Genomic DNA, 26,149 nt, shown 5'->3' with positions numbered 1-26,149 from the left:
TAGTGAAATAAATTTGCTACTGTAAAAACATTAATTTGTTATATTGCACTTTAGCTTGCCATGTACAATACAAAAATAAGTAATTTTACTGTAAAGAAAATACACTAATATACACAAATATTTTTAAGTTCATAAAATTGAGTAAAACAGAATATTATTAGATTTTAAAATGTAATGTATTCCTGTAATGACAAAGCCCTCCAGTCTTCAGTGTCACATGACCCTTCAGAAAGCATTCTAATATGCTGATTTGGAGCTCAAGAAACATTTTTTATTTATTGATGTTGAAAAAAGTGCTGCTTAATATTTTTATGGAAACCGTGATAATACTTTTTTTCAGGACTCTTTGATGAATAGAAAGAACAGCATGTATTTGAAATAGAAATTTTTTTTTACTGTCACTTTTGATCAATTTAATGCATCCTTACTGAATTGAAGTATTGATTTCTTTCAAAGAATATATTTCTGACCCCAAACTTTAGAACGGTAGTGTATATCCATAAAGAGAAAAATGCAATAAATAAATACATACATAAAAAAAATGCATATGCTTTTTTTAAAGTAAAAAGTGGACTATATTACTTTTTACATACGCATTTACATATACATATTTACATACAGTATACAACAATAAAATACTGCTAAAATTGTGTTTAAGTAAAATAAGTTTTACATTTTACAAAAGACCCATTTTAATAGCTTAAAATGTATGGTAAATTAACATTACATAATTTAATGACACATACAGTTAGGAAATTCAAAACATATGCAGTCGCCAAAATGCAATTATTTAAAGCTTGTAACAGCAAGCCTCACTATTTTTTTTTACAACTACAGCAGCCAGTTTTTTTTTAACAACATCAACAACAAAATGACAGTCTGCATGCAGCATCCAAAAGCTCTTGTGCAGTCTGTTGAAATTACAGCTGGTTAATACATAATGCTCTGATTTATAGTCAACAAAAGTAAGTGACTCTTATTTGGTTTCTATAAACGGTCCGACTGGATTAGAGAAACACTGCGCCAGATATCTGAGCAGAACAGCTTGACCTTGTGTCCACTGCAGAAGACGCACTAACAGTGATGGGAAACATGTGTTAAGACTGCCATCTAGTGTAAAAGACCACCTGATACACAACCTGAACCTCTGGACACCATCTACATGCTCTTTACAGGGTCTCTTAGCAAGCTAACACTGATAGCCGAGCCAAATCGATATCACTGGCTGCTTCTGATTTTAACCTCAAATATGTTCGTTTTTAGCAACACTGACTTTACCTTCAGGTTCAGAGGAACGTTGTGGTACAAAGCTACTCTGTGCTTCTTGAGACTGAACAAGACTGTGTGAATGGAGGCAATGTACTGAATAAACAATACCAGTTACGCCTAATTAATTTGACACGAGATTAATACACACTCAGACAACAAAAACAAATGGCTGCTGCTCCCCGTGTCTACTTAACCAACAAAGAGCCAAGCAAATAATTCATATGAAGGAACAGGTTTTACAAAGTCAATAGAGTGCAGGTGTAACAGAGCAAGAACCCTGCGACACAAGCCCAAAGCCCGCAGAGACAAACCAATCATGAACAAAAGCGAAAAACAAGAATTCATTACCAATTTGCTTTCAGGCTATAATTCTGTAATTTGCAACAAATGTATGAGCATTTTATTCTGTCTTCTGAATAGGCCACAGAGGGCAGATCTGATGACCTGAATGCCTTGGAAAAATGTCACTATACACATGCTTCACACACTCATTAAAGGAGAACTCCGGTCAATTTTAACATTGACATTTTTTTGTAAATTCGGAGTGCTGTCAATACAGAGAACAACAACATAAATCGGTGTTGCCTACACCGTGTTATCCTCTTTTTAAAATTTGCACCCTGTTGACTTCAATGGGGCAAGTTTTAAACCTGCTTTTAGCCTCTTAACATCCTTGATGTGTCATACAAGTGCACAGCCAATGTGAGTGATTCCTTCAGAGTGAACACGGGTGAATCTGACTGCAGTAGATGTGAAAGATATGAATAAAAATGATGTTATTTAAGCCAGCGCAAATACCTGTATTTACATCCTGTTTTCGGTCGAAGTCAAAAGTAGTCGATTGTCGAGTTCACGCGCGTGATCATAGGTAACATATAAATAACATATCTTTCATTTGTACCCAGAAGTGACCAAAACCTGACAAAATATCCAAAAACCTGCCTTTAGGGTCCTCATTTGAAAATCTGGTATAAAAATAAAGTAATTAAAGTTTTTTTTTTAAATGCAGAAAGTTTTGTGTGATGGGTAGGTTTAGGAGTAGGGTTAGTGTAAGGGGATAGAATATACACATTGTATAGTATAAAATCCATTACGTCTATGGAATGTTCCCATTTAGATAGCCAAGTAAACGTGTGTGTGTGTGTGTGTGTGTGTGTGTGTGTGTGTGTGTGTATATGTGTGTGTGTGTGTGTGTGTGTGTGTGTGTGTGTGTGTGTGTGTGTGTGTGTGTGTGTGTATTTCTATGTTCTTTTACTGTAATTTTCCATCAATTAAATGCAGCCTTGGTGAGCAGAAGAGACTTTCAAAAACACTAAAAAGAAATCTTAATTATTCCAAACTTTTGACCACCATTAAGAGATATTACTGCACCAAATACAATAACACAAGATCTCAGAGCACTTTTTTTCAATCTCTTCCCATCAGACAATACAATACCTGCTTCTCCTCCAGCAATGTCTGGTTTCTGTTTACAACACTCACAAGCAGTTTCAGGCTTAATTACTAAGGAACTGATTGTCCTCCATTAAAATACATTTTCAAACTGGACAATTATAGCTGCTACCGTTCTCATGAACACTCATATTACCTCTGCATCCAAAAACACTCACCTCAGAGACAGTGAAGGCAGATATCGGATAGGTCATTAGGGTGTCTACAGAGGCACCAAATCCATATTTAGATAGGCCTAGGAAAAAATGGGATCAAATATATCAAACAATAGATAACTAATGCAAAATAATAATAAAAAGATTAACAACACATTTTAAATATTTGTGTCACTTTCATCAGGGTTATTATTATTAATTAAAACTAAAAACGTTTATGTTAATTGCAATAAAGCTGAAATAAAATAAAATAGAAATATTAGTTGAAAAACTTAAACTAAACGGAAATTAGAATGGGATGCAGTATCAGAAAGCCAGTCAGTCAATTCCTGGAGGTTTCATACTTCCAAAGCTCCATCGCGGTGGAAATTGAACTCTCTCGCCCACGAGAGTGAAGCTGAGCGGGCCACACGATGGTCTAATGAGGCCCTGGAGCTCTGCCCTCTTAAGCATTTAAAACCTAAAAGAAAAGTCGGTAACACTTTATAATAACTGCACGCTATTAATCATTAGTTAAGCATTAGTAAATAGTTAATTCATCATTTATAAAGCATTAATAGACATTAATAAGCAGTTTATAAATATGGCTATAAATGATTTATTCTTGATTTAATAGCATTTCTATTATGTGTTTAATAATTGTATTTTCATAATTTATTAATGATCAATTTATCATTTCTAAATGAAGTACTGCATTATTTACAAACCGTTTATTTAGGTGTTGTCAGTGGTTCATAAGATCACTTAGAAAGTGTAAGTAAATGTAGTAGATTCAGGTTGTTATAAAGCATTTAGTAGTGGTCAGTTAACTATTTGTGTGAGCTCATCTAAAGTGAGGACTAGTTATGCCTTGTAAAGCATTTATAAAGGAGATTTAAAGGCTCACTGATCTTCTAAACAGAAAAAGGAAACAAACACACACAGTGATACAGAACATAGAAATATTTAACTGAGCCATTAAATCTCCTTTATAAACGCTTTACAAGGTATAACTAGTCCTCACTTTAGATGAGCTCACAAACATAGTTAACTGACCACTACTAAATGCTTTATAACTACCTGAATTAACCCTGAATTACAGTAGAAATACATGTTAATTAAGCATTTATTAACACACTAAGTAACTATTACAATATGTCTGAATAATAATATGTATGAATGTACATTTAAATAGTTTAATCATTTACTTACACTTTCTAAGTGATCTTATGAACCACTGACAACTCCTGAACAACTGGTTTGTAATTAATGCAATACTTCATTTAAAAATGATACTGATATTGATATTAATGATACTGATATTGATCATTAATAAAGTATGAAAATACAATTATTAAACACATTATAGATATGCTTTTAAATCAAGAATACAGCATTTATAACTGTATTTATAAACTGCTTATTAATGTCTATTAATGCTTTATAAATGATGAATTAACTGTTTACTAATGCTTAACTAATGATTAATAGCCTGCAGTTATTATAAAGTGTTACCGAAAAGTCCACCTTTTCACCTGTTTACCAGAACCTCGACAGCCAGTGTGTGGCCAGCCTGAACACAGAGGGGGCCAACAGATCTGACTGTGCCCAGAACCAAGGCACCCTCCCTGATATGTTGCCTTGTCAATAAACTTAAATAAATTTAAGTTGAATCACTAAAATTATTAAGTGGAATAATGAAGAAAGTTATAAAAACTAAAACTGAAAAGTAAATTGAACCTAAAGAGCATTTAGGTTCTAATGTAACTAATGTTATATATATATAAAGCAAATGACAAAATCACATAACAGAATTACTAAAAATTTAATTAAATTATCCTAAAAAATAAAAATAAAATAAAAACGAATTATTTTCTGAGCCAGCTCAGAAGTAACAGCATTGCATACAAAATATGCACATAACAGTTACCAGATATCATTTATTACAAACTATCAGAATTTCATCTTACTTTTTGGCCATTTAAATATCAGCAACTGCACCAAACTGACTATTTTTGCACAGTTTGGATCTTTTTTCCACCTTAAGTATGAGCTGCATGGGCCATAAAAGTCTGATGTTTCAAATATGATACTCAACAAAAAACACATATGCAAACTTTTTCTCAGATTTTGTCTAAAGGTGCAATAAACTGTTCCATTTCAAATAAGAAAGGGCTTTGCAGCCTATATTAATTAATGAAATCTTATTGCATCATTATCTTTGTCATTGTTGTTGGTATTCACATGAAAGTTGAAGTTCATTGAAATGAAGAGTTAATACAATGAGGAAAGATTGTTTAATCAATAGAAACTCAAAATATTATGTTATCTGAACCACATAAATTAAGTTGATTTGACAAAAGAAAAATAATTGTGAGAACAAATCATGCATGATTTTTTTTTATATAGTGCAATAAAATGGAATCAAAAAAGGCAAAATAATGATATTTTATTGATTAATTGTATGAATCCTATTGTATTAAACCAAGTCTGTTTGGACTTTAATGGTTTAGTCTCTGCAAAAACAGTCCAGCAGATGGTGCTACAGATCTATGTCTTGCAAATTCATAGCTGATACAAATTAAATAAAACTGTTTCTATAAAAGATACTACAAAATGAAACAATACGTATATACACAAAAACAAAAACAAATACAAAGATAAAAGATTGAATTGACTTTTGTTCATAAATGTTCAACATTTAACCTGTCACTTTACATTCTCCTCCCTATTTCTCAGAAATTGCTAGATTTAACATAAAAATCTAACTATACTATAGTATGTAAATGTTCTTATATGAATTGTATATGAATTAAGTAAGAGATAATGTACAGTTATGCTAATAATAACAATAATTAAATCCAGACAGGCCATTTAACACTCAGAATAAAGTTAATCTTAACGCACAGAGGTCACTCCAGTGGACAGCTATTCAAAACACCATTTTCTTGCTTATGCATGGTTTTGATGGCATAGTTGCACAATGCACATCAAACACTTCTGTTGACACTAGTGCAACATCCTATACACTGCCACCAAGTGGCAAGCCTTTGTATGTGGAATTTTTGCTTTCTCCAAACCAAGCTGGCAGATAGCCAGTCCGAAATACCAAGTTGCTCCGTAATATCCATTCCAATCTAAGGAGTCACATCATTGTTAAATTTTCCAAGTATTGAATTTAGTTTGGGAGGAAATTCTGATTAATCATCTGTCAACTAAATTGGATATATCATGCATCATTATATTTCAGCTACAATTCATATATTACTGTGACTGTTCTTGAAAATACTTAATCTGCAGTAAATGTATCTGTGTTATTAGATTGTAATTTGCAGTTACTTCAAAAAAAGTTATCTGATTACATAATGCACGTTACTTTTAATGCATTACTTTACTCATAACATCAAATAATCTGATTACGTAATGCACATTACTTGTAATGATTTACTTTACTGGTTACATCCAAAATATTCTGATTAGCCTACATGATGCATGTAACTTTTAATCATTACTTTACTCATAACATCAAATATTCTGATTACATAATGCAGGTTACTTGTAATGATTTACTTTACTCGTTACATCAAAAAATATTCTGATTAGCCTACATAATGCAAGTTACTTGGAATGCATACTGGTTACATAAAAAATATTCTGATTACGTAATGCATGTTACTTGTAATGCATTACTTTACTGGTTACATCAAAATATATATAGCCAACAAAATGCACATTACTTGTAATGCATTACTTTACTCATAACATAAAATATTCTGATTATGTAATGTACATTACTTGTAATGCATTACTTTACTGTTGGTTACATCAAAAAATATTCTGATTACGTAATGCACGTTACTTGTTAATATGCATTACTTTAATGGTTACATCAAAAATATTCTGATTACGTAATGCATGTTACTTGTAATGCATTACTTTACTGGTTACATCAAAATATATATTGATTAGCCAACAAAATGCACATTACTTGTAATGCATTACTTTACTCATAACATAAAATATTCTGATTACATAATGTACGTTACTTGTAATGCATTACTTTACTGGTTACATCAAAAAATATTCTGATTACGTAATGCACGTTACTTGTTATGCATTACTTTAATGGTTACATCAAAAATATTCTGATTAACCTACATAATGCACGTTACTTGTAATGCATTACTTTACTCATAACATAAAATATTCTGATTATGTAATGTAGCCTACATTACTTGTAATGCATTACTTTACTGTTGGTTACATCAAAAAATATTCTGATTACGTAATGTACGTTACTTGTTAATATGCATTACTTTAATGGTTACATCAAAAATATTCTGATTACGTAATGCATGTTACTTGTAATGCATTACTTTACTGGTTACGTCAAAATAGTAATCTGATCATCACGTAATGCACGATACTTGTAATGCGTTACCCCAACACTTCTCGTTTCAGATGAGACTGAAAACAGCTGAACGCTAGTTTTTACACAGTCTGAGAACATCAACAGATCAATATAAATTTCAGTCTGATGTTTTCTCAGAGAGGAGTGCTAATTTTGTCCATTTTGAACATAATCAGAATAGTCTGAGTTGGGTTTCCACAGAGTTGTACATACCTTCACCGGTGATCTTTGATGGAATGGAATCACGTCCTCATGTTCTGAAATCAAAGACACATGACATTCAACTGCTTTGAAGTTCTTTGTAGGCCTATATATTTAATAGTTTTCACATGATTTTATGTCATTTGTATTCATTGGTTTGTTAAATACACCCAGTATCACTGTGCTATTACTGTGGCCTATTATGTTACAGGATATCTTCAGTTAAAAACATAAACGCATATTGTCCACTCAAGTGGACATCTGAAAATCTCTTTGTGAAAAAACTAATAATAATGAAAAAAGTTCAAATCTTGTTTTTCATGCCCTATAAGCAATAAAAAATTAAAAAAAACATAGAAAAAAAATTCCTGACTGGTGCAATTTTTATTAGAGTCTCTGAAGTCTGAAGACTGTTTTGAGTTGCAAAATGTCTCCAACCAAAAAGTTAAAAGACCATGTGTCCAATCAAATTCACCTGTCGCTTGGTAGACGCTAGTCAAATTAGTGTTTTAGAACAAATTGAGAACGTATCTCCCGAGTGATGTTAACCAAATACCTTATTTTACTCCTAAAAAGAAAACCTCTACTTTTAAAAGTCCAAAAAAAATTCAAGCGGGAACTCGTAGTGAAAATGTCTTCCGGTTTGGCCTATAAATTGACGTCATTTCCGAACAGCTGTTTAACCTGTTCGGTACCTCTGTTTCTGTTGTTCATACATTTCACCACAAGATGGAGATATTATCAAAGACAAAGCTTTTCGGCGATTCACCTGTGAATCCACCACGGACCGTCTCCGTTTGTTCCCACATTCTACCATAAGAGGGCGACATACTCGTGCAGTGAAGGTCAGAATTTTAACATGACGGACAAATTCTGAAACAATTACAAGATGAGGAAATTTCACAATGCTGATTGTCAGTACAATAGTGTTATTTGTATTGGTGTTTTTAATCACTCTTTAAATTAATTCGTGTTTATTATATTCTAGATTCGAACTGTAAAACTCTTTTGGTATCTGTAACGATGAGACCATCTTGTTTAATTTTGTTATAAAAAACACAAAACAATTATGTAACTTTTTTTGTTTTAAAATAATACTTTTCTAATATAAAATATTTTTTTATAAGTAAATCCACAGCTATATCCATTAATATTCCGTTACATCAAGGACAATTAAAATATTAAACAATTACAAAAAAATAGGCTAAAACGGCCCGTTCTGTCTATTTAAAATTAAACCAAATTAGACAAGCAGGGATATCCATTTCGTTTATTTTTTGTGCAATAATTCAAACTAGATATATGCCTAAATATAGCCTAAATAAAATTGTTAGATTGCTTGGTATAAGTCTGCCTAATCTGAAACACTGATATATTTTCCATTTATGCAACATTTTTTAAATTGCTGCAAAAATGTAAAATTATCACAAGTTTTTTTTTTTTTTTATGCATTTTTAGCCTATAGCCTATATCCATTACGCTTTTTTATTTAGATGAAATAGGCTACACTTGATCGTTTAAAACATTTATTTTCTCTACAACCTTAAAAATAAACAATAGGCCTACATTTAAATAAATTAGCCTATTATTCTTATTATTTCTTATAATTCGGTGTTCTTCGCTTTACAATGTCGGCTACCAAAATTTAGTAGGATAATTATGCGGACTGTAAAATAAGTAAAAACACCGAACTAAATGAAAACTGATTCGGAAAAAAAAAATGATCGGGGCAGAGGAATTTATCTAAAATTTATTGAAACACTATTTATGCAAATATTAAACAGACCGAGAGAAGGGCATGTTTTTTCATGCACCTCATCAAATGTGCATTATGAACATTGGAGTGCTCGGTTTCTCCGTTAAATGAAGGCACACTGTCAATCCGACACTGCTGTTTACACTGTTTTATCTGCGGGGAGAAAGTAAACACTTGAGCTCTGGCGAGGGGATTATGTCTCCATGGCGTCGCGCTTCAATAGTGCAGCTATATACACTCCGCGTGCACGCGAAAATACAGTGGACTCCTGCTTTGAGACTGTCTCTGTTTAGAAGCTTTCGAGAAGAGCTTAAAATATCATCTCTCTTTAGCTCACTGCAGATACGACTGTAAAAAAAAAACTGTAGACATATTGTTCTGAAATTATTAACAATAACAACTTTTAAAACATTTAGCAATTGCTTTTTGAAAATATACCTATTTATGAAGTAAAAGTTTTGTTAAAAAAATAATTATTAATTTTGTTAAAATTATTTATTGTTGTTGTTAGAAATTGCTTATTATTGTTAAAGTTTGTTAGATAACCTATTATATATGCAAATGTGCATTTTAATATGCCACAATGGACCAAATGATAGAATAAAAGTAAGCAGATCAAGAAACTATTTTAATGCACAAAACAAGCAAAACGTAAGAATAAAATAACATTTATTTTCTGCAAAATTTACACAGAGAAATGTACACGTCTCAACTCAGCAATTTCATCCAACAAACAATCGTTTTACATCTTTTTTTAGATTCCTTTTGATGATTTTTTTTTTTTTTTTTTTTTTTTTGAGAAAATGACTTTGACAAATATGACTTTATCATCAAGAAATGCAATATACATTATTTCGTCGTGTAAACACAATATATATCACTCACAAAGGGAGCACAAATGTCTACTTGAGCCAGTAACCATATTGAATCCAAAAGAACTTTGTTCTGTTGAATAAACATGGCACGATTTTACAGACACTGAGCAGAAAAAAGATGGAATATAGACTTTCCACAATAACAATAATGCTATAGAACAGTCCCTTTTTTCAAATGATGAAGCAAATTATTCTAGGAATTGTACGATCATCACACGAGGGCGTAATCCGTTTGGTAAATAATCTAAATGGATTGTAACAAACGTGAAGGATTTTAAAATACACAATTTACATTACTTGAAAATACTATGGTTACTCTGCTAAAGGTCTAAAATAATTCACCCCGGGTCATTTCGCGCAACGGCAGTGTCAGTGTCAGTAACGCCATTTAAACTACTTTAGCCTTTACACGTAACCATTTTCTTTTTTGATTAATCACAAACTTCAAAGAAGCCACGACCACCAAACACATTTTTTTAACCTGGTGATTAAACTAGACATAGCCTATTTTATATACAGAAACACAAGGCCTCCCGAGTCTTTAGGGATGAGGAATCTTCAGGTCTGGGAGTCTTAAACACTTTTGTCTACTTTTGGAAAACACCATCTCACTGTTTCTCTGGAGTGTTATTGACTAGAGGACCGTACAGTCCATTGGTGTAGCTCTGATCTTTATGCAAGAGAGTCCTGTCTCTGATCAAGTCACTGAAGGCATAGTCCATTGGCGGCCTGAAGCCCAGTGTTGGCATCAGACCTGTGGTGGAGTACGGCATGAAGGCCAGGCCTCTGCTGTGAGCCGAATATGCCAGGCGGAGTGGGTTCAGGCCCAAATGTGTGCTGAGAGGATACGTGCTCGGGTCGGAACCAAAGTGTGGCGCATTGGGTTGCAGAGGGGAGAAGGCAGATCTATTGCTGAGCGTCATGGTTCCAGGTAACACAGGCCGCGGGGTGGAGGACATGTGTGACTGTGCGCTCTGCAGCATGCGCTCCGCAGTCCAGGGCTCCTCTGGGCCCTTGGCTTGGCCGCTGTTGTTGAGGATTTGCTCTATGGCCTGCACCACATCTTTGCCGCATCCCTGAAGCACGAGCTCCAGGACGCTGCGCTTGTGGTTGGGGAAAACCCTCGTTAGGATGTCGATGGCGTTCATCTGTCGCGATGCTGTGGAGGAGGGCGAGGGCTCCTGGTCGTCTTTATCCGTCTCCGAGCCGGAGTCTGAGCCAAGTGGACTGATGGAGCCTGGCGTCTCCGAGCCGTCTTTTAATGGTTTGGCTATCGGGGAACTCACGAGGGACTCTCGGTCACCGTTTTCCGAGCCCGAGCCGTGACGCATATCTGGAGACGACATTCCTGGAACGGATTCGGTGTCTGTGGATACGGACTTTCCAGCCGCTTGCTGTGAGGTCATCGATCCTGATAAATGCGTCTTGGTGAACAACTCGAACTTTTGGATGTTTGATTCTCCTGAAATAGATTGATGCACGTCAATAATTGCCATACACGAATAGCTTTTTTTTTTTTTCTTGGATTGTAAGTAGGCTAAATGAAATTAATATTTATGAGAGTGAAAGGAATTAAATTTAATGAACCTACACCGTACTGTACACATGCTAAATATGCCATTCTTTGGTTCTTAAGTTGGATAGATTCAAAAAGTTATTGTTTCATTACAAGTACATAGCCTACATGATTTTTCTTAATAAATTCTAATTGGAACCTTTATTTTTAAGAATTTATATCTACACGTGAGTAGAATTTATCCACCTACCAGAGTTTGTTTCGTTGGTAACTGGGCCAAAGACCTCATAGTTTTGCCGGGGAGGTATGATGCCGTTGGCAGCGGCCAGGGCTAGACCCTCTGCTGTGCCATAGAGCAGCTGAAGTTCTCTCGCCTCGTTCTCCTCCTGCGCTTGCTGTCTGCGGAGCGCAACCTGAGCGGCCATGACGCGCTGTCTCTCAGCGATCAGAGTGCATTTGGCACACATGCAGTCCTTCCATCTGCAGTAGCGCTTATGGCCCTTCAGCGCAGACACCACCCCGTGGTTCCTGCACCGGGCGCACTTGGGCGTTCGTGGATACTTCTCCGTAGCGCGAAGCAACAGCGGCGGGCCCCTCAAGAGGCTACTGGCCATGGAAACCGGTATGGAGGCGGAAGCGGCCGCAACGGCGGCACCCGGATGAACCTGCGAACCTGCCTGGGAGGAAGGTGGGATCTCTGGACGAAGATCCATATTCTCCGAATCAACAAACAGTCGATCGATAGGTTAAAATACGTGCGCAACCGAAGTCTTCGATTGGAGATGTTTCATAAGCATTGGGCAGAATCGATACCCGGCGAATTTCTTCAGCTCAGCACTTGACGAAGAACACAGCCCTAATGCCAATGTCCAAGAAGAGATCAGAAAACACTTGTGATTGCTTTCACCGCTTTCCAGTGAGTTCTTCAACTTGTTGCGCGCAGTCCACAAGCAGCCCAAACAAACTGTTTCTTTTAGAAATCAAACTTTCGTTTGACACAAATAAAATAAATTTTTAAAAGACAAAAATCCATCGGATGCGAAACTAACTTTAAACTCAATGATCAGCCGAGAGTCTGAGAGAGCAGAGTTTGCTGCTGGAGCCAGTGTGAGACACTAACTTCCTCGAGAGATCTTCAGTGGATACAGATCCCTCTCGATCTATTGTTGCGCCCACGTTTTCATTAGACAAATTTGACAACAATGTGGCGCCTGTCATTGGCCAAAGGGGGAAGGAGCGATCTGATTGGCTTGTCTCTTTTTCAACTGTGTCCACCTGCGTTCTTTTCTCAAATAACAAGCCCCACGCAGAGCTAAAACATAAAACTTTTATCATAAGAAATTATTTACTAAAATACAGGCAATAGATCCTGTAAGACAATTGACTATTGCTACTATAGCATATATTCTTTAAACGCATTGTTGAACGATTTGCCGTTTAGTCAAAATAGCTTTCTAAAACGTGATCACGGGATTTTCCAGACTTTGAACAGCAAACAAATTTATTTATTTTCATTACAACTGAATTTCAGGCTAAATAAGTAACACGTTTTTTAACTTTTGAAAGACAAGATTTTGTTCTAAAGGTTTGGTGTAGTGAAGAGCCAGTGCCTCGTAGAATGACGTCAATATCGATAAACGCAAAACGGTAAGTTGTCACGCTAGATTTTAAGGGCAATTCGTTGTTTGTAATTGTGTTTGTAATTGTTTACTGTAAACATTGTTTCGTACTTTGAAAATGGCATTCGTGTGTAGGCTAGCATTCATTTAGAACATAGGCTATACCCTGAATTAAACACACAGGCTATTAGACTAAAAAATGTTCAGTGTATGCTTGAAATTTCTCATCGATTTAAACAGGACATGATAGTAGCCTAATTATCTGAGCTAAATTAAATTAACACTATTTTTATGTACCGCTTGATATGACATTAACAAGTCTCTCATGGTTTGACGTGATTGAAGGAATAGTGTAGCCTATATGTCAAGGCTTTGGAAGACTATCTGTTTCTCTGTATTATTTGTCGAACATCTATATAATTAAAACACTTTATTTCTCCTTGGCATCGTATTCTTTATTGTAAGCGCGTTCTTGTTGCTTAACCTTGTTTTTGATGTGACTCGAACATATTTCATGCCTTTGACCATTTTATATTTTTCAACGATTTTCATAGGCTACTTTTAAAAGTCTACCGATTGTTCAAAATACGAAAATCAATAGAAAGTGCAATTAGTAATAGCCTAGCTATTATTATTGTTGTTAAATTATTATAGAATTAGACAATTTTATTGTATGATTCGAAAGGATTATTATTGTAGCCTACTAACCAGGTTTTAAAATGCCAACGATTCATTTAGCTTATTTTTGCAATGCTTTAAATTTGTCTGTTCGTGCAGTAGCATCGTATTTTAAACAATAAACATAATTTTCTTTATTTAGTTATCCAATATTTCAAGATTAGGGTGTCATAATTCTAACATTTTGAGCACTTTAAAATGCCTTTTGAAATACTGAAAATTCTTTACTGGAGGATTACTGAATTTATTCCTATAGGCCTATTCATAATTTATTTAAGGACTCTTTGTACACTGTTCCATTTATATATATATATATAGTAAAAATATAAATAAATAACAAATTGTTAAAAAAATAAATGTTGTTCGCTTACATCTGCTAAAAAGCATCAGGCGTACAGCTGAATATTATTCCTTTTTCTTTCTGAATAAGTGGTTCTGCATTTGTCCAAAACTTTAAAGCAGCTTTTTGTCATCTCTCGCATGTACGGTTCTCTCTGGTACCTGGACTTTGAATTTCACGCACTCTTCGATAAAGTGATGTGGGCCTGCACTGTTTCCCATTGTTTACACACTCAATCACAGTAAGCAAATGCCATCTGTCCCCCCGCTGCTCTCATCTGCACCTTTAATTACCCAACCAGCACACTAATAGAGACGATATTAAACTAAAGCTTTTTGACATTCAAAGTCATTATCTCGGCAGCGATCTCACGCGACTGAAAATAGACATCCCGAGATCATTACAAAACCGCAAGCAGGCGTTGATTGTTCATAAACTGAGAGATGATGAAAGCACAACTCTGAGCAATTGTGATCTTTGACGGATATGAAAAGTAAGCCGGTTTTGTGTAGCTGTTCTGTCGATGGATGGCCATGCAATAGTCACAACTTTCGGAATGTAACCAACACACATAAACTAAAAAGTAACAACGTATAGCCTATATTAAGCTACTTAATGGCAACAATTTAAGGTAGAATGTAGAATACCAACAAATGCATTTTTAAACATTAAAGCTCATTATATAGCACAATCTTAAACTCCGGTAGCCTATTCACAATTAACTTATATTCTTAGCCAATACACTGATCTAAACAACCTATAATCTAAACATTAAGAACTTTTTAAATCTCAGAACAACCACAGAGACAACTTTGAGGTGGTTCTTCCCTAAAAAAAGCACTGAAACCCCCGTTATTTTTAAGAGTGTAGGCTACATTTACTAATTCTGTTCATGCAGAACCTATATTTTTATGTAGTTTAAATAATGAATCCGTCCCTCAACACACTTTACTTGAAAAAGAAAACCTCTCCATTGAATGGGCGTCTCTGTGAATTCCAATTAAATGCCCCCGGGCAATTAAAACTGACTGTGGGCACTTAGGAAATTCAACATTCTTTCAACAGTTCATCAGACCTATGCATCAAAAACCCATACAAGGCTTTCACTCCCTTTAGAATCTGCACCGCTGACTGAGTTTTACACCTTTTTAAAGAGGCACAAAAGAGATGCTTGACCCGACATATGTAACAGCATGTCTCTGTTCCTCCAGCACCCCGGAGCGCTATTGTAAGGATCTTTCTCTCCGCTGATACCCGGCCGTAGCGCGGCTGGACCCGAACTGCCTCCCCGAGGAACTCCTGCTGGAATGGTTTGAGTGCGCAGAGCGCAGCAGAGGTTAGAGTAGCAGATAAAAAGGGGAATGAGGGTGCCGAGCGCGCGGGTTTTTAGAAAAACCAGTGTATTTACACGCTTCATCTCGTCTCCAAGTCCTCATTAGGTTGTTAACCTCTTGTTCACATGAAAAGCTGCCGCGCCGCGCAGGACCCTTGAGCGCAGCAATGGCATTCCCCTAAAGGCACAGAACAAAGCGCTTAAAATAACTGCGTTAAAATAAGCTTTTATTGGCTTACTCGGGATGGACGCTTGCTCGATGCGGTTTGCTTTAGTTTATAAACATATTTAACATATTAACATATTTTAACACATTTAACATTTTATTTTCAATAATTATTTATTTAGCCTATGTAGGCTATTAATTTTGTAGTGTAGGCCTACTCATTTTAATTAATGCACTTAATCAAGCAACCAAGCCTATAGGCCTACTTAGTGCTTTTATATTATAATAATTAATAAAACAAATTATTTCCTAGTGGATATTACCAAACAAGTTTATTTAATCTTCGTGGAAGACGAAATGAAACGCTTAATTTCAAATCTTAATGCAATCTGTTTGTGGTCTGTACTCAACACTGTAAAAAAATTGCTCTCTTAATTTTTTTAGTATACAATCAACGTGGATGTTTAAGTCATTTCAACTTAAATTACATTAAACTGACTTTTAAAAAAATGAGTTGAATCTTGTAGGATAGGCCCTATAACAAAAAAATAGAAAATTGTTTTACTTATTTTGATAAGTTAAAGCAATGTAAAAATCACGTTTATAATTATTTTACAGTAATATTCTGGTCTTCTTTTTTTGTTCTAACTGAAAATTGTAAAACTGTAAAATGAGAATTGACTTATCAAGGCGTCCTAATGTAAAAGGCCATTTTAGAAATAAAAAAACACCACTTATTAGGCTACTGTATAGACGCACTTCACTTTTTACACCATGGATGCAGAATCACCGATGACAGATGATGTGAGTTTGTTCAGGCAGCAGCCAATTAAAATGCGGCCTCCATCCATCCACATCTGCCTCCCTTTACAAACGAATCAAACAGAAAAGCAGGAACCCAATGAAAGAGCGCTCATTGAGATCACAGATGGAGTATAGGTTTTTGCAAGAAATTTGAGAAACACCATTGTCCCAAATCCAAACTCAATGTGGTCCCTCACAATGGTTCGGGCTTTGAGCTGCGCCGACTCAATTGGCCTTGTTTTTTAAACTTGAAGTGTTGAGCACAAAGACCGGCCTCCTAAATGTCACAACCGCTCCAAGTGGGGCTCTGCAGTGTGATGCTGTCTGAAAAAAAGAAAAAGAACACAATTATGAAGCAATAATTACTCTGCTTCTCTTCGCACGCCACTGCGCCTATTCAGGCCCCTTTAGCCCCATTTAATGCTTTATCCTCGTCCACGATAATCCGAATGCCACAGCTTTATTATTTTTTTTCTCCCTTGCAGAATTTTTTTATGAGACAGGAGTGGGAAGCGGGGTTTGTGCTAACCTGGACAATGGCCGTGTCAACTTACTTTCAACTTTTTAATATCGAAAGATTAATGATCAGTGTCACCGCTGAAAGCTGCTGAACACTTCGTGAAATATTTAATAAATGCACCTGTTTTACCTTTTATGCAATTAGGCCTAGAAAACTATTATTTGTCACCGTTAATTTTACTAAGAAATTAATTAAGTAGGCAAGTGTCTTAATTAAAATTGTGAAAAGCGAAAATTTTGAGATCTACATTTATTGACGTGTCAAAACTGGCGAGTGAACAATGACGTACAATACAACCGTAGCCTATAACAACAACAAATAAATACATTTTGAATAGCATTATACTATGCCTATGGACATTATTAATATAGCTCTGGTAAAATATAAAATATTTTCATTCAATGCCAAAAAAAAGTAATAAAAAAGAAATAACTTGAAATGAAAATTAAAAACAGTTTATCCTTAAGATTTACCTCTTTGCTTTGAAGGACAGCTGACATCTTAATGCTTCTTTGTAAATATTCATAATTTATATGAAATCAGCAATCAATTCATGTGTTTATGAGACATTTTTGTGATTCACAGGAAAATAAAGTATAAAGTTGCAACTATTTCTGATACCAGTTTTTTTACTTGTATTATTTTTGGGGTTACAATGGATACATCAATGGCCAAATAAGTGCTAGAAAGCCTACATTTGTCATTTACTAAGATCTAATCATTCATATACTGAACCTCATCAAAATATATAACTAAATTAAAAAAATATTTCTCAACCTGCTGCTCTCATTTCTTTCATAACCAATAACCAAACAGAAACTCAAACCTTTTAAATTCAATTGTTCTTTAAAAAAAAAAGCAGTACTGGCTAGAGATCTTTATTTTATATAAAAAAAACAAACTAATTGAACTAAACGTGTGATTAGGAAAAAGTGCAAACTAGAATTTTAACAATGCATTAAAGAGGGGAAGAGATACTCTAGCAAATTTAATTCAGTTATTTAGAGACGCACAAAAAAAGGTTAATCGATTTAAAAGTTTCAGGGAAAAACATAATAAGCAAAAATCTTTTTCCCTAAAAAGGTTCCCTAATTGAGGAATCATCCCTATACAGTCAAAAAGAAAGTTCCATCTGCAGTCTGATCATCTTCAGGTCTCAATACCTAAAGAAAGTAAAACTCGAATACATAAAAACTCTATTGAAAACTCTTGGAGATCCGTCAGGATGACTGAAGTATTTCTTTTAGTTGCAGCCAATAAAACTATTTCTGTTCACACCAACCCCTCCCGCCTCACTCACTCCATTCGCACACAATGCCCACCACAAATGAGCCCCTTTTTCGGGCGACTCTTTAAGCCGCATAGATTCTGTTTCTCTAGCGTCTCTGAGAAAGTAAACTTTGAGTGACCCTCCAGGTTAGTTTAGTCTGGGATTTCAGCATCGTTGGGTGAGTGGATGCTGTGGGATCAGGAACTGCTTCAAAGAAGAGATCACTTGCGTCAAGAATTCTCTTCTCTCTCCAAGGGCCAGCAGCATTCTTGACCCTTAAAGACTAGTCAAACATTATTGAACGCTTCTTTTTGTTATAGAAGAATGGAGTCACCACCTGATGTTGCCAGAGGAGAATCTGTGTCACAGGAAGCCACAAAATTACTATTGTCCGTAAGTAGAGAGTTTGGGATCAAACCATGATGGAAAATCGGATTCTTGATTGACAGCAGCTACAATTCAGGGTCAATGATTGAGACGTCACAGCTCTGACAAGTGATAAAAAAAGAAAAAGAAAAGGAAATCAAATCATGACATCAAATGCAAAATTAAAGATCTCTAACAAACCTTTAAAAATGTTGATATACTGTATATATATGGTATGGTATTAAAATAAATTAAGCATTTTTCATCTTTTTTATGTTACACAAGATTCAACAAATGTTTTAAGTCAGTGTAATGTAATTTCAGTTGAAATGACTTAAACATCCAAGTTGACTACTTAATTTAAGGCAGCATCTTTATATACAGTCGTGCTCAGAATTAATCATACCCCTGGTAAATATGATCAAAAATGGCTGTAAAAAATAAATATGCATCGTTTATCCTTTTGATCTTTCATTCAAAAAATTGGCAAAAATCCTAACCTTTCATTGAAGGAGAAGAATTGAAAGTGGGGGGGAAAATCACATTATAAAATAAATGTTTTTCTCCAAAACACGTTGGCCACAATTATTCATACCCTTTTATTAAATACCTTTTTGCAATCTCCTTTTGCCAAGATAACAGCTCTGAGTCTTCTTCTATAATGCCTGATGAGTTTGGAGAACACCTGACAAGAGATCAGCGATCATTCCTCCATACAGAATCTCTCCAGATCCTTCAGATTCCCAGATCCATGTTGGCGCTTCTTCTCTTTAGTTCACCCCACTCATCAGGTCAGGGAACTGGGACGGTCATGGCAGAAGCTTCATTCTGTGCTCTCTAACACATTTTTGTGTTGATTTTGATGTTTGTTTTGGATCGTTGTCCTGATGGAAGATCCAACCACGGCCCATTATAAGATTTCTAGCAGAAGGCGTCAGGTTTTGATTTTTTATCTGTTGATATTTGATAGAATCCACTATGCCATGTATCTGAACAAGAAGTCCAGGACCTCCAGCAGAAAAATATGCCCACAACATTAAAGATCCAATGGTATATTAAATTGTACACATGGGGTACTTTTTATCCTTGGGTGCACCAAACCCATCTAGCGTGTTTGCTGCCAAAAAGCTCTTTTTTTTAGTTTCATCTGACCACAGAACCCTGTGCCGGTTGAAGTTCCAGTCATGTCTGACAACTGAATATGCTGGAGTTTGTTCTCGGATGAGCGAGGAGCATTTTTCTTGAAAACCTCCCAAACAACATGTGGTGATGTAAGGGTTGTTTGATTTTTTTTTAATAGGCTTTTTGACCCCAAGACTCAACTAATCTCTGCAATTCTCCATCTGTGATCCTTGAAGAGTCTTTGGCCACTCAAACTTTCATCCTCACCGTCCATTAAGACAATATAGACACACATCCTCTTCCTGGCAGATTCGTAACATCTGTAGTTGATTGGAACTTCTTAATTATTGCCCTGATGGTCAAAATGGGGATTTTCAATTCTTTAGCTATTTTGTGATGCTCAACAATCTTTTGATGCACATCAGAACTATATTCTTTGGTTTTACTCATTGTGATGGATGATTCAGGGAATTTGGCCTTTGTGTTTCCTCATATTTAAACTCCTGTGAAACAAGAAGTCATAGCTGGACAATTTCATGTTCCTAGTCACCCTGGTGTGCTAAAAAAGGTAAATATTAATGGGAATATACTTCAGAGATATTTTACTCATAAAAAAATCTAGGGGTATGAATAATTGTGGCCAACGTGTTTTGGAGAAAAACATTTATTTCATAATGTGATTTACCTCCCACTTTCAATTCATTTACTTCAATGAAAGGTTAGGATTTTTGCCAATTTTTTGAATGAAAGATCAAAAGGATAAACGATGCATATTTATTTTTTACAGCCATTTTTGATCATATTTACCAGGGGTATGATTAATTCTGAGCACGACTGTATATATATAGACTGTATACACACACAAATAATATATTCAATATATATACTTTTATTCTATCTTTTGACAGGTTGTCCATTTTGATATATATATCCTACATGAATACATACATGCATGCATATCTACCTACCATAAATCTCAAATAAATAGAAATAAAAATGTCATATATTTATAAAATATTTATATAAAGTCTAAAAGCTAATAAAATACTTTTACAAAATACCACACAAAATGGGAGGAAAAACAATCAAGTGTATTAATTCTTTTTTTTTTTCTTTTTTTTCAAACAGGATGATTACTGTTTCAGTTGTGGGAATTATTGCACTCTTCTCATATTGCTCCGAACACACCTGCCAAAAGAACAATGATGATAAAGCGTAGACAAGCCGGATCAAGCCAAAATAAATATCAGTTCACTATTTAAATGACAGCATTTCCGACCTGCACATCACTGCTCTCTGTGTCAGTGCAAAGCTGATGTCTGCGTGTATTAACCTATCATTCAGTCATTGAAACAGTAATATCACACGCAATCAAGAACTGCATAACCAGCATTTCTTCCTCGGGCTGGATTTGCCAGTCTTTCACACCTGATTTAGCATGATGAAAACTTGAAGAAAATGAGAAAATCTTACCTTTCAGTGCTTGTTCTTTCTTGAAAGCACAGGAGTAGATCAATCAGGCCAAACTAAACATGATACCAGGATTCTGAAACACATTTAAGTCCAATTTACACAGGCATTACTCGTATTTTACAACATTTAATTTCAGCACATGAAGTTAGCATATTCAAAGGAAGAAGTGTTCACATTTTGCAAATGCTCACATTGCGGCTGACGAACACACAAGAGCCGATTTCAGAGAATCGTGTTACCCGACCAAGCTTGAAGGATCACAAGAGAGCTGTAATTTAGTTTGTTGTCACTTTGAATAAGGTTGCTTTCTCCTTTGTTTGAAATGAATACTGAACTCAATGACCAGAACAACACAATGTTTGAGTTGGTTTAAAATGCTAAGTTCACTCAGTGTGTGTGAGAGACAGAGAATGATTCATGTCTTCTAAGGGCACATCATCTACAGTGGAAGTATGACTGGATGCACACATTAAACGCTCAGAGTCCTTGCGTGAGAACAGCAAGGCAACACAAATGAAACAGCCTGCAGGTTAGACTCTTTCCAGTTTAAAAAATGTCATGTGCACACGAGGAACTGTACTTCACATAAAACATTCAAGAGCGTCTTTGCTAAATGTTCAACAGAACGATCAATTTCTTTAGCTTTCAATACATTCATCAAAATCCACCAACCATCTTCAGTTAAGTCATAATTTGACCAATAATTAAACTTGACTAAACCCATACAAGCGCAGTCTCTTTTTCTCTCTCATTAAAACGTATGGAGCTGTAGAGGTTACAGTAAGCATTTCAGAGTTCAATGGGGAAAAAAAGCCATAATGACTAGTTTTACTGATCAGAGATCAGTGTTCTCAAAGACAGCTTAAAAAAAGTTCCTCAAACTCTCCATCCAGATTTGGAAATCAACATCTACTGTCTGTACTTCAGTCTCTGCATATGTTGTGTAGCATTCAGACAGTTGATCAGAGTAATCATTGAATATTCTTTGTTGAGTCCTTTCTGAATACATGACCAAACATGTGAACGCCACTGTCTACTACAGTCTCATTCACAGTGGGGAAAAAAAGCAGAAAAAAAAGCCACAAGCTCCTTTAGTGCATTACAATGTTAACCATATGTTGTTCACATCAGCAGTGAAGATATTTGGAGTATTCCTAGAATGTCATTTCCTCATTGAATCAACAGATTCAAAACAACTGATAACAAACGTGACCGCAGCAATCTCAATCTGGAAAAGAATGGGGTAAAACGGATTGATGCTGTGTGACTGCACTCCTGTCATATGAAGTTAAAGGAATAGTTCAAGCAAAAATGAAAATGCTGCCATTTGCGCACCCACATATTCCAAACCTGTATGGCGTTCTTCTGTGGAACACAAAATGAGAATTTTTCAAGAATTGTCCTGGTCATTCAGTCCAATTCGTTAATGGATCTTTCAATGATATTAACTAAAATCAGACAATTCATTCAAAAGAACCATTGATCCATGAATTGCACATTGCTACTTTTCGCAATGATTGACCAAGAGTTTAAGTGATAAAACGACTTGCATTTCTGTCTGTTTCTCTCTTGACAGCTAACATATGTCTTCAGAAGACTTGTAATATAGCACATAAGTCACATAAGACCACTCTTATAGTCCTTTTTGAAGCTCCAGAACCCATTCAGATTGTCCCAAGTTCAATTTTTCATAATTTCTTCTTTGAAAACAGCCCTACAGCTTTGGAACGACACGTGAGGGTTAGTAAATACTGCATCATAATCCTTTAAATTTACCTCGCATTAAAATGCAGGACGAGACCATGTGCTGGTTTGATGATGCCATGATGATGATATAGTCATTCACACATGAAGGTAAAAATAAATTTAGAGTGGCAAGAGACATGCATGTTCATATATCCTTTATATAATGTATATCAACCTAAATCTAATACAGCATCAAACTTAAAAAGGGAAAAATAAATGGAGAAAAATAAACATTAGCAAATGAGATTAAAACCAAGTATCATCAATTTGGGTATCAGGAAGAAGCCGGGCTCTGAGGGGATGATGGTCCGTTCAGAGCCACGCTGAGACCCAGGGACTCTGAGACCCTTGGGAAAGGAAATGGTCCAGCGTTCTCCAGGAAATGTCTTTTTTTACATGACCTTTATTTATTTGTCATTTTTTAAATTGATTTTTTTTTTCTCATTTCAACAAAACATGTCTAAAGAGCAGCCATAGTGAGAAGTCCATGTCTGTGAGACTGGCTGTTTTAGAATTTCACACCTCTGCTTTTTTTTTTTTTTCAGTTACCTTACGTTTTGGGTGGAGAAAAAAAAAACATTACACTGCAGTTATGTGAGGAGAGTGATCGTTTATCCGTGTGCTTGTGAAGGCCTCCGTGTGCATAAAATGTACACTCAGCATTCATATACAACGCACCGTGTGTGAAGGCTCGTGTGCGTGTGTGTGCGCGTGTGTGTGTGTGTGTGTGTGTGTGTATCTGGTCGGACATCATGCTAAAAGTTCTTTGCTTATTCTTCTCGTTCGCCTTGGGACGTCTCGGATCGGTCCTACTCTTTGGCCTCCAGGAACAGGGTCTCCTGAGGGAAGAGTTTAGCCTCCAACAGATTCCATGCCGGGTCTAACTGCGTTATCTGGGGAGAGGCAAAGGAAAAAGAAATCAATTTGAGACACTTAATTTTCAACGCTTAAGCGATCAAAAAGTGCACATTTTCTTGCAATATCAATATCGTCAGATTTTTTGACATTAGTTATGCAACAATAAATATTATTATTTACAGCACAGAGTTAATCAATAACAATTATACTGTTGTTCATTGTTAATTCAATAACTTAAAATGTAAAAAATATTTTTACTACTGTTCAAAAGTTTGGGGTCGGATTTTTTAAACTGTTTTTAAAAAAAAGTCTCTAATGCTCACATACTTCATTTAATAGATCATAAAAATAAGTAAAACAAACTGATCTTTATTTTAATATATTTAAATGTAATTTATTCCTGTGATGGCAAAGCTGTATTTTCAGCATCATTACTCAAGTCTTCAGTGTCACATGATCCTTCAGAAATCATTCTAATATGCTGATTTGCTGCTCAAGAAATTATGAACCAATTTTGAAAACAGTTATGCTGCTTTAATATTTTGGTGAAAACTGGGGAGACAAAGTAGAAAGAAGTGTATTTCAGATGTTTTCCAATGCTTAAGCAATCAAAAAAGTGCAATATTAAGAATGTAATCTATTAACAAACAGTTCATGAGGTGTGCGGGCTAAGACTGGCTGTTGCTCCTAAACTATGCGACGTGTGGGGTCTGGCCATCTGATGTCATTGGTTAACATCCTAATGTGATAATGTCCCTGTGTGAGGTACGTGTCCTGTTTCCTTTTGAGATAGTTGCTGTTTGTTATCGCAAATGGACCGATCCAAACCAAACACAATAGCTGTGCCACAGCGACTGGGTGAGAACTCATCAGCCAGCAATAATCTCCATGAGAGGATCCCGACTTCATTATCCAAGAGCACTGCAATCTCTGGCCACACTTTTAACAGCAAACTAACTGACATTTGTGACGACACGACCATCATCCACATCTCAGTTCAGGGATTTTCCCAGACGACGAGGAGTGACGAGCGCTTGTGTAAGCAGCATGCGATCCTGCGCCGGGAGAGAAAAGGAGAGCGGGAGATGATGGCTGCTTTGTAGTGAGCTAATAGCAGAGCGTTCTCCTGTTACACGGGGCCTTTGCTCACACCTGGGTGTCCGCACACCGCGCGGCCACAGCGCTCGGGACAGGGGCTTAACTGCAGCCTGGTGACAGGGCTCTGATTAAGGCCTATTCTCTACTCCGTAGACCCCTCCAGCTCTCCGTGCTTGTAATTAAAACACAGAGCTGAAAGCAGCTGGGATAGAAGGTGACAGGGTCAGAGAATAAAGCTAACATACTGTATTGTGTAATTTCAGTGAAAGTGGACAGGACATTGCAGGATATCACAAAGCTGAATAAAAACAGTTGTATGCAACATACATGGAAAAAAGAACTGCGTTTCTTGGTCCCTACCATGTTTTTTCATTCATCACAATGATGTAGAATCAAGTTGATTTTTACATATTAAAATGATGATTCTAGTGTTTCTGTGTGGTTGCTAATGTGTTGTGGGTGGTTTCTTACTGGCATATCAAAAGGTCTTACTGAGGAATAACTGAAAGTCATAATTTTCTCTGGTAATCAGCAGCATTTCACATATGGATAATACTTTAAAATGTTTTTTTTTATTTTTTTAAATGCATTAGGTATCATGAAATAACCATGAATAACACATTTTACAACAACTAAATTGTTAAAGATTTGGGGTCGGCGAGTCTCTCACCAAGGCTGCATTTATTTGATAAAAAAACAAAACAAAACAAAAAACAGTAAAATTGTAAAATATTATTACAATATAAAACACCTGTTTTCTATTTTAATACATTTTCAAATATAATTTATTCCTGTGATGGCAAAGCTGAATTTTCAGAAGCCATTAGTCCAGTTAATTGTAACAAGATCCTTCAGAAATCATTCTAATAAGCTGATTTGGAGCTCAATAAATATTTCTTATTATCATCCATTGATAAACAGTTGTGCTACTTTTTTGTCATTTTATGGAAACGTATTATTTGATAAATAGAAAGTAAAAAAACAGCATTCATTTGAAATAGAAATGTTCTGTAGCAATGTCTCTTTCCTGTCCCTTTTGATCAAATAAATGCATCTTTGCTGAAAAAAAGTACTAATTTCATTTGAAAAAAATCACAATGACCTTAAACTTATGAACGGTAGTGTATGTAGAAATTGACAGT

At 35.4% G+C, this 26,149-nt stretch overlaps 2 protein-coding genes across 5 annotated transcripts in view; both read right to left on the bottom strand.

The window, feature by feature from the left end:
- Window positions 1-9,875: 9,875 nt before the first annotated feature.
- On the bottom strand, window positions 9,876-12,776 carry dmrta2 (DMRT-like family A2). Its single transcript, XM_084086444.1, has 2 exons — window positions 11,865-12,776; window positions 9,876-11,560 (listed from the first exon to the last, which is right to left on the bottom strand). Exons 1-2 carry the CDS (start codon window positions 12,325-12,327, stop codon window positions 10,707-10,709), a joined length of 1,317 nt encoding a protein of 438 aa, XP_083942570.1. The 5' UTR covers window positions 12,328-12,776; the 3' UTR covers window positions 9,876-10,706.
- A 10,413-nt stretch (window positions 12,777-23,189) lies between these two features.
- The window catches only part of faf1 (Fas (TNFRSF6) associated factor 1), a 72,427-nt gene continuing 69,467 nt past the window's right edge, over window positions 23,190-26,149 (bottom strand). For all 4 annotated transcript variants that reach the window (XM_084086441.1, XM_084086440.1, XM_084086442.1 and 1 more), the window contains exon 19: window positions 23,190-23,944. In XM_084086441.1, the coding sequence (XP_083942567.1) occupies window positions 23,861-23,944 (84 nt within the window). In that variant the 3' untranslated portion in view covers window positions 23,190-23,860. The remainder of the gene's footprint in view (window positions 23,945-26,149) is intronic.

The sequence above is a fragment of the Abramis brama genome (assembly GCF_963993115.1).
Source record: "Abramis brama genome assembly, chromosome: 16".
In the NCBI taxonomy this organism is placed as follows: Eukaryota; Metazoa; Chordata; class Actinopteri; order Cypriniformes; family Leuciscidae; genus Abramis; species Abramis brama.
The sequence above is the reverse complement of the archived record's forward strand: the minus strand, read 5'-3'. Positions and strand labels throughout refer to the sequence as shown.